This window comes from Cyprinodon tularosa, unplaced genomic scaffold, assembly GCF_016077235.1.
Source record: "Cyprinodon tularosa strain WSP-4 unplaced genomic scaffold, ASM1607723v1 ctg82, whole genome shotgun sequence".
Taxonomy (NCBI): Eukaryota; Metazoa; Chordata; class Actinopteri; order Cyprinodontiformes; family Cyprinodontidae; genus Cyprinodon; species Cyprinodon tularosa.
The window spans coordinates 943,191-956,435 of NW_024039585.1; the positions used below are offsets into that span (position 1 = coordinate 943,191).

The 13,245-nt window shown below is 36.0% G+C and overlaps 2 protein-coding genes across 3 annotated transcripts; one reads left to right on the top strand and one right to left on the bottom strand.

Moving 5' to 3' along the window:
* Window positions 1-401: 401 nt before the first annotated feature.
* LOC119774579 (guanine nucleotide-binding protein G(I)/G(S)/G(O) subunit gamma-5-like) lies at window positions 402-2,830 on the top strand. Its single transcript, XM_038272121.1, has 3 exons — window positions 402-607; window positions 769-905; window positions 1,966-2,830. The coding sequence occupies exons 1-2, from the start codon at window positions 527-529 to the stop codon at window positions 892-894; spliced, it is 207 nt and encodes a 68-aa protein (XP_038128049.1). The 5' UTR covers window positions 402-526; the 3' UTR covers window positions 895-905; window positions 1,966-2,830.
* Window positions 2,831-4,616: 1,786 nt separating this feature from the next.
* On the bottom strand, window positions 4,617-13,059 carry rpf1 (ribosome production factor 1 homolog). 2 transcript variants are annotated; one of them, XM_038272123.1, is made up of 10 exons: window positions 12,835-12,969; window positions 12,737-12,788; window positions 10,452-10,508; window positions 10,272-10,352; window positions 10,064-10,159; window positions 8,756-8,909; window positions 8,372-8,454; window positions 7,393-7,574; window positions 5,206-5,332; window positions 4,617-4,733 (listed from the first exon to the last, which is right to left on the bottom strand). In XM_038272123.1, the coding sequence occupies exons 2-10, from the start codon at window positions 12,767-12,769 to the stop codon at window positions 4,692-4,694; spliced, it is 855 nt and encodes a 284-aa protein (XP_038128051.1). In that variant the 5' UTR covers window positions 12,770-12,788; window positions 12,835-12,969; the 3' UTR covers window positions 4,617-4,691. The 2 variants fall into 2 exon arrangements, with proteins under 2 accessions (XP_038128051.1, XP_038128050.1); XM_038272122.1 differs by having other exon boundaries at window positions 12,737-13,059.
* Between the last annotated feature and the right edge of the window lie 186 nt (window positions 13,060-13,245).

The window sequence follows — 13,245 nt, forward strand, 5'->3', positions numbered from 1 at the left end:
AAGTAAAAAAAAAAAAAAAATATATATATATATATATATATATATATATATATATATATATATATATATATATATATATATATATATATATATATATATATATATATATATATTATACACTTTTTTTGATTAGTTAAAAAATCCGTTAATGCAACTTTCTTACCAGCGTTCTCAAAATTGTTGTTCTGTTTCATAGCAGAACTGCTTTGGGGCATCAGTACAGAACCTTTTCCTGTTCAGTTTTTGAAATACATGCACATTATATTTCATATTTATCCATATGTATATAGATGTGAAAATTTAGACACGAGCAAACTAGATCTAAAATATTTCAAATTTCCGAATAGTGCCTGAATGCATCACAAGCAGGCACGCCTTTAAAAAAAAAAAAAAAAATACAAAAAAAAAACCGGAAGTTTATTCCCGAGGAAAAGGGCTAGCTTGGTAGCTAAAAAAGTTAACTGGCTCCGGTGAAGTCATAGACACTTCTTATTTGACTTTTTAAGCCTTATCAGGTCGCAGTAAAATGCCGGGACCAGCAAACATCGTCGCTATGAAAAAAGTTGTTCAACAGCTGCGTTTTGAAGCGGGTATACATAGAGTAAAGGTGAGTTTTAGACAATAAGGCTGTGCTTGGGCGTGTTATCTTTATTGTTCGGTGTGTTTCAGTTTGTCGAAATAGTCTGAGCTGTAATACATGTGCTATTGGTATAATAGAAACATGTTTTTTTGCTTTCTTTTTTTAAACGTTTGGTCTTATTCCTGTAGGTGTCTCAGGCCGCTGCAGACCTCCAGCAGTTTTGCCTTCAGAACGCCCAGCAGGACCCTCTGCTCACCGGCATGTCCTCCAGCAACAACCCGTTCAGACCGCAGAAGGTCTGCTCCTTCCTATAGTACCACAGGCTGTGAGTATCCACACCATAGCACAGATCTTTTATGAATGACAGGCAGAAAAAAACTACTGTTTTTGTTTAAAACCAGTTGGAAAACTTTAACATTTCGTCATTTTACATCTTAATTGTGTTTATTTTGTAATATTAATGCCACACAATTATTCCACCCCCTTTTTCTCCAAGCTTCTGAGATTTACTATTAGTGCTGCACTTGGTTTCAACTTTTCCTTTAGAGAATTAAACACACCTGACTGGTTCAAATTAAAAAATTAACTTTATTTTTTAATGTTTTACTGTAGCAATTATTTTATCAAATTCACAAAAAATAGGCCATCTACCTAATTGTTTATAAATCGCTATAAAGTCACCAAAGACATGATAGAACTGCATTTAATTTAACATTAAACTTTTTTTTTTTTTTTTAATAAGAGGGTGTAAAAACTTGTGCAAGATCAAAGCTGAAGGAGGATTTTTTTTTTTTTTTTAAGAGAGCTGATAAAGGAAGACTTTGAGCCTGGCAGAGGTAGTTGCGTCACCAGTTTAGTAGCCTAAACTCAGTGTACCAGTCTTAAACAAGTAATCATTAGATTTGATAATCTGTCTGGCAAATCAAATTGAAGCATTAAGCACAGACAACCACATATGGTACAATGAGATTTTAAACTATCACTAATTTTTAGTTTCAAAAGTAAGAAATGTTGCCTGTAAAAAAAGATCTTTCATAATTTTGAGGATGTGTGTTTATGAGGAAACTGAAAAGTATCTGTTAAACTAGAGTCTTCTTTAGGAAAATTTGATTTTTACTATATTTTTATGTTTGAGGTTGAAACCCTCTAATTCTGACTTTATTCAGATCATCCAGTTTAGTTTTCCAGTTTTAAGGCATGCCGACACCAGTCGTTGACTAAAGGCCTGTCAAAAAGCTGTCTTTTGGGAAACACAATCTGAATATATGCTGGTTCAGTTCTATACTAGAAGTGGGACTTAATTTGTGGTTTTTACCTGTAAAATGTAGATATCTGCACTACTTCCCCGCCTTCCATTGAATGTATTTATTTATTTTTTTCCCCAGGTTTTGGACAACGTGCCTTGTTAAGCTGAGCTGCAGGATTCTTCAAAATGGACTGGAATTGTCTCAGGAGTCTTGGAAATTTGAGCCAGGACTCTCACTTGAGCTTTTTTAACTTTAACCTTATCATAAAACTTTTTTGGTGCATAATAAATGTCTCAGCCTTCCTGCATAGAACTAACACATATTGTGCCTTCTGAAATGTAAATGTTTAATCTCTAAATAAAACTAAACTGTTTCCTAATTTTTAGTTGCAAAGCTCCATGTTTGTTTTTCTATTGCCTTGACAATGTAACTTAAAAGCAGCTGCCAAGAACAGACAAGAAAATTATTATTTTGTGGTGCACAACTGTTTATAGATCTTTGCATGGTAAACCATATAGAAATGAGGGATTCAGCCAATTAATTTAGATTTCTTTTGAGTGGGGATGCGTCCTTGAGGGCCGGTGTTCTGTCAGACGAGCATAACCAATCAGACCAGCAGTCAATACGCATGCACAAGATGTCAGATTTGCGTTTATCCCTTTAGTTTTGTACAAAAAATAGACTTTTAAACTGAAGGGGTGTGCATTCCTTAAGTCATACAAAAAATAATAATTTAAGGTGAGATTGCCATATGCTTCAAAAAACACCAAAAATTCATTTTTTAGTACATGATTAAAGGGATACAAACCAGTTGAGGTAGTTTTAAAGTGTATTTTTCATACAAAACTAAAGGAATAAATGGGGATGTTCATCTAACACCGGCGCTCGTTAGATCAGCATACTCATAGTGTGATCTCTGTTGATCCCTTTAGCTTTGCATGAAAAATACACTTTCAACTACCTCAATGGGCGTGTATCCCTTTAGTCATGTACTTAAAAAAAATGTTTTTTGAAGCATCTGGTGATCTGACCTTAGTTTTTTCATACAAAACTAAAGGGATTAACGGGACTAGCATTCACATGCAAATCTAACATCTTGCACATGCTTATTGACTATGGGTATGTTGTCAACAGAACACCGGTGTTCTGCTAATTTTAGATCTTTTCCCTACACACCTGAATGAAACGGTTAAACTACCACGAAATTATTCTGTTGAAGCATGAAAAAGCAATTAATTACTTGGTGTTGTTTTTTTTTTTTTTTTGAGAATATTTTAATTTGTTGAGCAATTTCTGTGAGCATTGTGGGTTTTTCTTTAAATGAGGGATATCAACAAAGTTGTCAAAGTGTATAATGGGTTTATCTAGGATTGATTCCACAGAAAGATTGCAGATCAAGAGCTCCAGGGAAGCTAGTGCAGCTGTATCAAGTTACTCACTTAAAGCTGTGGGAAATTGCGTTATTTCTAATATTAAAGACTTTAGAAATTCAACTCCTGATGAGATTGTATCACTTTGTAAATCTGTTTCTCTGCACTGAAACAAATTCCTGCAGAAAAGCATGCATGAACCCTGAAGGTGAAGCCGACTCGTGTTGTAACATGTTTTAAGCGGCTTTTTTTTTTTAAAGTGGATTGTTTTCCCCATACTGTGACTAAAGCTAGATTCTACTTTAGTTCGATCACCATTTCCATCTATATTTTTCTGTTGCCTTTTCTCCAGCAGGTTATGTTAAAACATGTGTCTCCAGTCAGTCATGCTGATAAACTTCTGAGGAAAACCAGTTTTATTTACCTGTGGTAAGGTAGAGCCATTCTACTTCAACTTCATGGTTCCCCCCCCCAAAAAAAATACCTACATAGACAAAACTTTCAGTTTGATATACATCTGGCTGTTTTTTATAATGTTAGATGTTAAGTCAAATTTAGCCCCTGATCTACTAAATCTACTTTGATGAGTACGTTATCTGCATCTTATATTATAAAGGCACTATTTCTCAAGATGGAAGATGCAAATTGAACTTAAAACAATCTGTTCACATGAATATATGTATTTACTAAAAGGTCAGATTGGAACAGAACCTGAATCTGTCTCTAGTGTCTCTATTGCATCTTAAAAACTTAGTTAATTTAGAGCCTCAACTTTATCCATGCTGTGATAATATAAATCAACAAAATTCAAGCAACTGAAATGAGTCTCTTTAAAATGATAGGAATGTCTGTTATCCTGGGGAACCTTGCAGCAGAACAACCTTAAATGAGTTGCTGAGGTGGTTCAGGTGACTGATTAGGATGCATTTTACATTTTTTATTTTTAGGTCTGCAGAGCTCACCCCATTAGCACACATAAAACCACATTCCACCAAATTGTGTTAAAATATAAACATTCTGCTCTAAGCTATGCCTACAGGCTGTATTGTCTGCCTTATAACAGCTGACACCTTTTTAGAGGAGACCTTCAGACACCATGTAGGTATATTCTGATGTGTGAAAAATAAATCCTTGTTTCAGCATAAAAGTACTTTTTATACACAATCTTAAAAATGGGTTAAACTTCACTGGATCAAAACATGAGGGCTTAAAAAACAAAAAGTATGTACATTATGTGTTGAATTTATGACACGGAGAGCCTGTAAGAAATAGACATGTCTCTTCTTCCATCTCACACTCTTCACCATTTAAGTCATCTTCAAATAACTCATTTATACAGTTTAATATGAAATGAACATGGTAACGCCACCTCATGACTTAAAGCTGGATCTTTAAGCAACTATCACAGGTTCCTAAGAATCTGAGGTACAGTGGAGCAATTTTGCACAAATCCACACATTAGTTGGACATGGTCTGATTACAGGAAGCAGGAACTTAAAGCTGGAACTTCCGCCTGCAGGCGTCCATCTCATGGCGCTGAAAGAGAAATATTTTTATTTTACACTTAAAGAAATGAAAATTCATATTTGACATTTTCCAAAGTGCACCTATTTTCAGAATCAGGTTTATTGCCATTGTTAGTGAAGGAGTTCACAAACTAGGAATTTTTTGTGGTACAATCGTGCAACATGAAACATATAATATGGAATAGGTAAATAAAATTATAAAAATATCTAAAACACTGTGGGTAAAAGGCATGCAATAAAATAGACTAATATATACACTTAAGATAAAAATATGGATATAAAATATAAAAAAGTAAAATAGCATCATACAAGGAGTTCAAATACAGCAGTGTGCAAATGGAGCAGTGTAAATGACATGGGCAGGTTTTAATTCTAAAATTGATCAGATTGTAATAACAGGTCTTATTCATGCAATTTTAAGCAAACATGCTTTCATTATAAACCTTTGAAAAGTTATTAAAATTCTTATTTAACAGGCTCACCTTCAGCACCCACTCGTATTCCCCATACTTTGAGTCAAATGTGCCCTTCTGCAAAGATCTGAGTTTCAGAGTGAAGCGAGGTCCCAGCTCCTGAATGCCAACTTTCTTCTCATTCTTGAAGATGTACCTTATAAAAAAAAACATATTTACATTCTTATTTAAATCTTTATTTTTTATTTAACCTTACCTTCATTTTCTCCAATTTATGGTAATTTTATAAACTAGCAAGCCAGAAAGATAATGTGTAGTTACACATATTTTTCTGAGACTGCTCTTCTATTGAATCGGTTTAGGGCAAAGAAGTGCCATTCAGCAGAACCGTCCTGCCTACCAAGGTTTGGTTTTAGCCAAACACAGAAACATTTAAATAGCAGCAGACGCCATGAGAAACCACAACAACCTGCTATGTTCTTGGAGACCTCTTTCAAAGAAAAGCAGAAAACTATACATCCTCCTGCACTGCCGTGTTTGTTTTGGTCTCTTGGCTTCATCACAGCTATATGTAACCCAGTGTTAAAACCACAAGTAAAAAAAAAAAAAAAAGGGTATGGATCTTGATATATCTTCTTCTACAATACTTGTTCTACTTAAAATGTATGGATTTCATGTCTTATTCTAAAATAAGAGTTAACAAAAATTATAAAGTAAAAAATAAGTTAATAAATATGTTCATAAATATAGATAAAAAGTGCTAAAAATCTTTAAAAACTTTGAAATATGCCTTTAGCGATTGTTTTCAGTGACAGATTAAACAACCAATAGCTGGCACAGGCTGATTTCACATCAGCCAATAAGATTGATTGTCCTGCCCCTTTAACTGCTGTTCTGAGATTTTGCTCAGAGAGCTCACAGCTGATGGTTGTTTCCACTAATAGCCTGGAAAATTTCAATTTTTTTACTGATTAATACTGCAAGATGATTTAGTTCCAAAGATTTCAGCTGAAGTGGTACACGATGGATACTTGCACAAATACCGATAAGTCATCTTGCAGGCAAAGGTTAGAAGCGTTATTTAGCACAGGGCTAAATCTGAAGAGGTCTCCCCCTAAAGTCTTATGGGAAGGGAGTAGCTTAGAAGAATTCATGCTGAAGCTGGGACCATGGTTACATACAGTCAGCAGTAAAGCTTTTGGTCATGATGGAGAACCGACCATAAAAGAGCAGAACTTAAAACTGAGTCGTCTTTTCCTGATGTTTACAAAGTACAAAAAGACACAATCATATACAGTGTCAGACAAAAAAAAACGAGTCCAAATATGACATGCTTCAGGTCACTAATGTGGATTAAAAAATGCAATATGCCAGGATGATAAAATATTCTATTTCATTTATATTGAGCTATTTATATAATGTAAGATTACTGCTGTTACGCATTTTGGGAATTTTTGTCTTAGATTTAAAAGCTTCTAGTTGGTTAATTTAAAATAGAAAAAAAGATAAAATCAGTCAAGAGAGCAGGACCGTAACAGTAGTTCAACTCTGGTTTCCCTTTTCGATACCACTTCTGCCTGCCTGAATGCACCTTGTTCAGAGGTTTAGAGAAAAATATGCAAACATCAACAGGAACGTAATGTCCAGCTATCATTCTGATCAAGAGACAAACGGTTCTGTTGTGAGCTTGTGAAGAAGCTGGTCTGACATTTTCTCTGTTTTGGGAAACAGATCCAAAGACTTTTTAAGATATGCAGTACCTCTGCGACCCACTAGGGGGACGCTGAAGATCTCTGCTTTAGACCACTGACCCCCAAAGGTTGAGTTGTAGCCCCCCCCTCCCGGGATCATGGATTAACAGGTGAAGGGTCTAAAGATCATCGACAGATATTAGACTAAACTAGAAAAATTATAATGCTGCAGCATATTTATTTTATGGTGTTTAAATAAATAAAAACAAATTTTAGAAATAGCAAATTTAAATACACTGGTTGACGACTGTTAGCATCATTTTTCAACCTATGCTTAATAGATTTTGCTAAAAAAAACTTAGCAGTTTGGGAAATTTGTCCATTCTGGAAAAATATGCGTGTAGCAGAAGCTGAAATATTTAATAAAGCACAGAAGTTAAAAAATCATCAATTTTTTTTGCCAATATCTATGATTTTGTTATTTGATCCAAGTAAAACATGAAGCCACTCAATCACTGAACATTACCAATAGAAGGACGTGTGCATGCTGCAGCTTGACATTTACCTGTGGAATCTGAAAAAGATGAAATCTCTCTGGTTATGAAAGGTGGCGACCTGTCGGCCCACAAACTGAGGGTTCTGCGGGAAGAGAGCGGCAAACAGACGACCTATGCTGTGTCCAAGGCGGGTGGTGAAGTTGTTGAGAATCACCTCTGGATAGTGTTCGGTCGGCTCTTTGCCTCTTCTCTAAAAAACAAAGAATTCAGTAAACGATCAGCACAAATGAACCTCAGACAGCCAGCATGGGAGCCAAGTGGGAGGCTTAAGTTTAGTCCTTTATTAATTAGGCCTACCTAAAATATCAAGAACAAATTAGTTTGAAATCAGAAAAGAGTAGGAATGCAGCTAACATTTATTTTGCTAATCGATTAATCTGTTAACAATTTTTACCTCTATCGATTAATATTCGGATAGGAAAAGGTTTCTTAAAGAAGATTTTTTGCAGAATTTAAACCAAATGAAACTAAAACTCTTCAACTTGAGGAGTTCTGCAAATAGCATATCGACAGACAAATATGTTTATTTTTTTTTTAACCTTTAATGCAAAATGTTTATATATGGTACAACTACTGCTCTATCAGTTTACGGCATGTTTTAGAGTCTCCATCCTCCAGTTAACGATTAACCAATTACTAAATTAGTAGATCATTATTTCAATAATCAATTAATCAGATTAATTGTTTCAGCCCTCTAAGCTGAGGTTGTATACATATTTGTTTATGTCAGATTCATTTTAACCCATTATTAAATGCTTATAATGGGCAGATGAACGGACAGCATATTGAAACAGTTGTGTACATAAAAACAAATTATTTTCCATAACTATCCAGATGAGGAAAGTACTAGAACCAACATCCCACACACTTCAGGCTTTTCTTCATATTGTAAAGGAATACATTGCAGTTTTATAAAATAAGAATTCAGACTTTTTCTCCAACAAAGCCTGAACAGTACGGATGTAAGAAAGTAAGAATCCAACTTGCCTTTATCTCTTTTCGTAGTCGAACACTGCTTACTTTGAAGTGAGCAGTAGGCCCATCGGGAAGATGACAAAGAACCAAACCATCTTAAAATGTATGCTAAGGATGCCGACAGTAGAAAATGAAAATAAATTAAATAAAAAACAGACTTATTGTTGGTCTGCTTTGGGATTGTTGCATTCAAATCCCAGGTATTCATTTATTCATATAATTAGCTGATATTTATTCCAATCCAATCTGTTGTTTTAGCGTGGATTCTCTGAAAGCTGTTGCAATAAGGATAAGTACAGCCAGAGGAGTAACAGCTAACAATTCAGACAAGAACGACCCATAACAGAGAAATAGATTTTCTTGGGTCATCAGAAAAGCTTTATGAATTTAGGATACTGGGCAGCTGGCGATCCTGGTTGATGACCATTAGATAGGTGAAGTCCCTGGCAACACACTGGGGTATGATCCTCTTCAGAGCGAGGCCTCTTCTGTAGTAAACATAGGCGTTTGGGATGACAGTGGCAAGCTGCTCACAAAACTTTACTGTTCTCTACAAAAAACAAGAGACACAAATAAAGTTTAACATTTATGGTGCAAGATGGAAAGAATTTTATTTTCTTCAGTCTTAAGTCAGAAAATAGTTTTAGATTTTTCGTTACACAATCTGAACTCGGAACTGGCTTCTAATTTGGATTAGGGACAAATAATTATCAACTGCATTTTTTATTAAAGGAATAGTATACCCAAAACATGATTAGCCTTCATTTTCTACTCACCCCCATGCTGAACAACACCCTGGAGTACTTTTTTGAAATATCAAATGCATCTGGAGATCTGGGAGGCTTCTTGCTGTCTGCTGACATTCAAATAATGGAGGTCTATGGTGACCGAGACAGAAAGGTCCATAAAAGTCCACAAAAAACGTGTCAATATTCCTCCATACTGCTTGTCCAATGTATTCCAAGTGTCCTGAGTGGGTAGCATCCAGAATTTACTCGAAACGAAGTCATTTAGAATGTTTTAGAGCATAAACAGTAGTGTATAGGATTTCCTGAAAGCGCGCACATGCGCGTTCACGACGCTACGGAAGCCGGCAGACCAAACCAGATGAAAGTGCGCATTCAGCGTCTGCTCTGCCAATAATGCAAGCGTAGAAGAAGAAATGTGCTGTTTACCTGTGCAAAGAAAGAAACAACGAAAGAAAAATGTCTTTCAGGAAATCCTATACACTACTGTTTATGCTCTAAAAACATTCTAAATGACTTAGTTTCGAGTAAATTCTGGATGCTACCCACTCAGGACACTTGGAATACATTGGACGAGCAGTATGGAGGAATATTGAAACGTTTTTTGTGGACTTTTATGGACCTTTCTGCCTCGGGCGCTGGGCACCTCCATTATTTGAATGTCAGCAGACAGCAAGAAGCCTCCCAGATCTCCAGATGCATTTGAGATATCACAAAAGGACTCCAGGGTGTTGTTCAGCATGGGGGTGAGTAGAAAATGAAGGCTAATCATGTTTTGGGTGTACTATTCCTTTAAATACTAATGCTACCTATAAACATTACATATGAATCGAAATAGCAACGTATCCACAAAAAAAGTTTACATGATCCTTAAACTAGTAACGGGTTTTTTTTAAGGAAAAACTCAATTTAAAACTAGTCAAACTCTGATTGGTGTTGAAAACCAGCAGCTTCTCACCCCTCTGGGTCTGTCTGATGTGGTGATGAGCACTTTGGGATTTGTCAACCCATTAAAATACGCAGAAAATTCATCAGTTCCCTCATCAAAAGCAACCTAGAACAGCACCAAAAAAAGAAGAAAGAAACTCTGGTTAAAAATAAATAAATAAATAAAAACACATTGGAATTTTATGAGTGCATATCTGTCTGCAAAGCTAAACCCAAACCTCTTCATCCTCTGGATCAACTGTCGTCTCATCAAACACTCTCTGGTTTTCTATCGTTTTGGGGACCTCCTTTGGTGGCGCCTTGGATGGAAATAACACAACAAAGATATGAACCAATAATTAAAAAAGGCTAACATGGTAGGAAACCTGGATTAGAAAACCATTAACAGTAAAACACACCTTATCACCCAGAGCTTCTCTTTCTTTTTTCCTCTTTTTCTTCAGTAGGAGTTTTTGCTAAAAGACAAAATAAAAAAGACACAACATTTTACACACACTCCCATAGAAAAAACGCAATCTGGTAATGTAACAGCAGGTAACGTATTTGTTGCACTGATCTCATTTTTGTTCACTGGATTGCCGATAGGCCGAAAAAAACTGAACTCACCTGCCGCCATCTTGGCACTCCAAACTCTTGTGGAGTTGCGCCATAAAAATGCCTGTAATGTAATGCCTGTAATGTAATGTTATTACCATAACAGTGTAACCGATTCCCATATAGGGATGGGAATCGAAAACCGGTTCCTGATAATAGCCGGTTCCATGTGTTCAAATTCCATGGCACCATTTGGCAGATCGTTTAACGATTCTCTTAACGGTTCCAGGCAGCACGACTTACGTTACGTTTTTTTTTTACGCAAGTTAACCACGCAGCATTCAGTAGGTAAGTACGACGTGACCAGGCGTGTATCTAGAAAAGCAAAATAAAAAAAATGGCGTCCCATCGGGTAAAGTGATCGAAAGTTTGGCTTCATTTTAAGGGAGAGAAAGATGAAAACAATCTTTGCAAAGTGGCAATTACCTCTGCGGGAGGAAATACATTCAACGTGCAGAAACACCTTCGCACACAACATGGCATACATTTTAACAAATGTAAGTTTTTGATGCTTCTGGACAGAAGCTAAAGTTACCACCAGCATAGAAGGCAACTCTGATGGTAAGTAGCTAATTTTATATCACTGGCTGTGCTTAATGTGGTTCCTAGTAAACCATATGACATTTCTGGAAATAAACCAGTTTCCTAGCTCTCTTTGGGGTCATTAAACATGCAAAAAAGTTCCATAAAAGTAAAAAAAAAAAAATCGAAGTTGCTCCGCAGTTCAGGAAGCGAGAGAAAGGTGACGCTCGCATTGTACAAAACGGTTTTTCATTAAACCAATGCCTTCTCCATTAGATTTAAAAGACTGTGACGAGACAGGCAGCCTGGCTGGCTCAAAGGCTGGCAGCTCCGGTTCACTGCCTACTGTTTTCGCTGAGGCATGCAGAAATAGAATGTCCCAGGCGAGGTAGATGAATGTCACCATGCACATTCCAAGATCATCGTTAACAGATCGATAAGAGAATCCAATCGTTTCACAGAATCGATAAGGGAATCGGAATTGTGAAAATCTTATCAATTCCCAACCCTATATATATATATTACATGTGCATTATCAATTTAGCACTTTTGGCACATAATCAGATAGTGTGCATGTGCAATGTTTTTTATATCTGACTAAAGTATTACACTCCATTAAAAAACAATTGTTTTATGATGGATTTATATAATATGTTATATTACATAAATTATAGACTTCATGGACTCTGAATATGCAATGTGATGTGCCTATTTATCATTATTTTTATTTTTGTACCATAAATGACAGTAATCTATTGATTCTATAAAAACAGTGTGCAAGGGATGAATATATCTTTATTTTAAGTCTTAACCTCTTACACCCTAAGGGGGTATAAATAAATTTCTGCCTGACAAAAATACACAAAAGTAAATAACTTATAGCCTCAAAGCTATTAGATTTAAGAAGAAACTTTTGGTACGTCTGTAAAGGTAAGATGTCATAGAATGGTTTTCTGGTGTCAGCACCATTGTAGCTTTGACCCTGCCTGAAATATTAGTGACAAAATACAAAATATTTTGCATTTTTGAACCTCGCCAAAATTTTCTTTGAAATAAACATTGCAAAACACTACCAAAATATTATTTATAGCACAAAAAAGTAGTACAGACTTTCAAATCTAAATGTTGTGTAAAAATATACCAAATTTGGACTCAATCAGATGAATCATATTTATTTTAGAATGGTATTAGTGAGAAATTTCTTAGGCGGAGAGGCCATTTTGGCACATTTATCCATAAATGTCACCAAACTGTGCCAAATAGGTTTTTTACATCAATACTGGGGGTTTGGTAAAATTACGAGGTCACGTAGCAGCTGGACCCGCCGGCGGGTCCGTAGGGTTCAAGGGGTTAAGGCCCCCTGAATATAAGAACATAATCGTTGTTGGATACTGTAACCAATTGTTTACATTCCGACCGGTCTACCTAGGGAGTACCAATATGGCGGCTGTTGACGTCACAGCACCGTGTGCTACTAACAGCCTATCAACAACCCAGTGAATAAATATAGCTCAGTGAAATGTTAATATCGTATAATCACTGCTTTGGTAACTCCTAGAAAGTTTACCTTCCTCTTCTCCTGCTTAAACTTCATGAACATGAGGTGCCTACGTTGTTTGTTCTTGATCTCGGAGACACTAAATGTGGGGGGAAACGCAGCCTCTGGCTCGGTCTTCATCTCCACGGTGCTGCTCTCTTCTTTCACTTCAGGATTTTTAACCTTCGCCTTGGCTTTCACTGTCTTCTTGTTTTTTTTCTTCTTGCTTTTATTGCCTTGATTCGAGTGAACCTCTGAAATATCCATCTTCTGTGTTTCTCCGGTCTGTTATGGATCCTCTCACATGTGTAGAAGAGAGTCGCTCGGAATCAGTTCACTTCCTGGGATGAGAGGTGAATAAATAGTGTAGCACTAAATGTATGGCATCCCTAGCGGTAAGGAGGTGTACTGTTTGCCTTTGCAAAAAACTCATAGGTGCATACCGCCACCTACTGTACATAAGGGTGTATCTCAATGGTTCCTACTATATACTATGTTTTTATTTTTGTATTATGTAAAAATAAAAACAATGCTTTATT

What these genes read in the sequence shown, in the direction of transcription:
- LOC119774579 (XM_038272121.1), top strand. Translation starts at nt 527, where the DNA reads ATGCCGGGACCAGCAAACATCGTCGCTATGAAAAAAGTTGTTCAACAG. An exon ending in CGGGTATACATAGAGTAAAG is followed by an intron (nt 608 to 768) that starts GTGAGTTTTAGA and finishes TTATTCCTGTAG; the next exon opens with GTGTCTCAGGCCGCTGCAGA.
- rpf1 (XM_038272122.1), bottom strand. Translation starts at nt 12,973, where the DNA reads ATGGATATTTCAGAGGTTCACTCGAATCAAGGCAATAAAAGCAAGAAG. An exon ending in TTGATCCAGAGGATGAAGAG is followed by an intron (nt 10,160 to 10,271) that starts GTTTGGGTTTAG and finishes GTGCTGTTCTAG; the next exon opens with GTTGCTTTTGATGAGGGAAC. An exon ending in CATCAGACAGACCCAGAGGG is followed by an intron (nt 8,910 to 10,063) that starts GTGAGAAGCTGC and finishes TGTTTTTTGTAG; the next exon opens with AGAACAGTAAAGTTTTGTGA.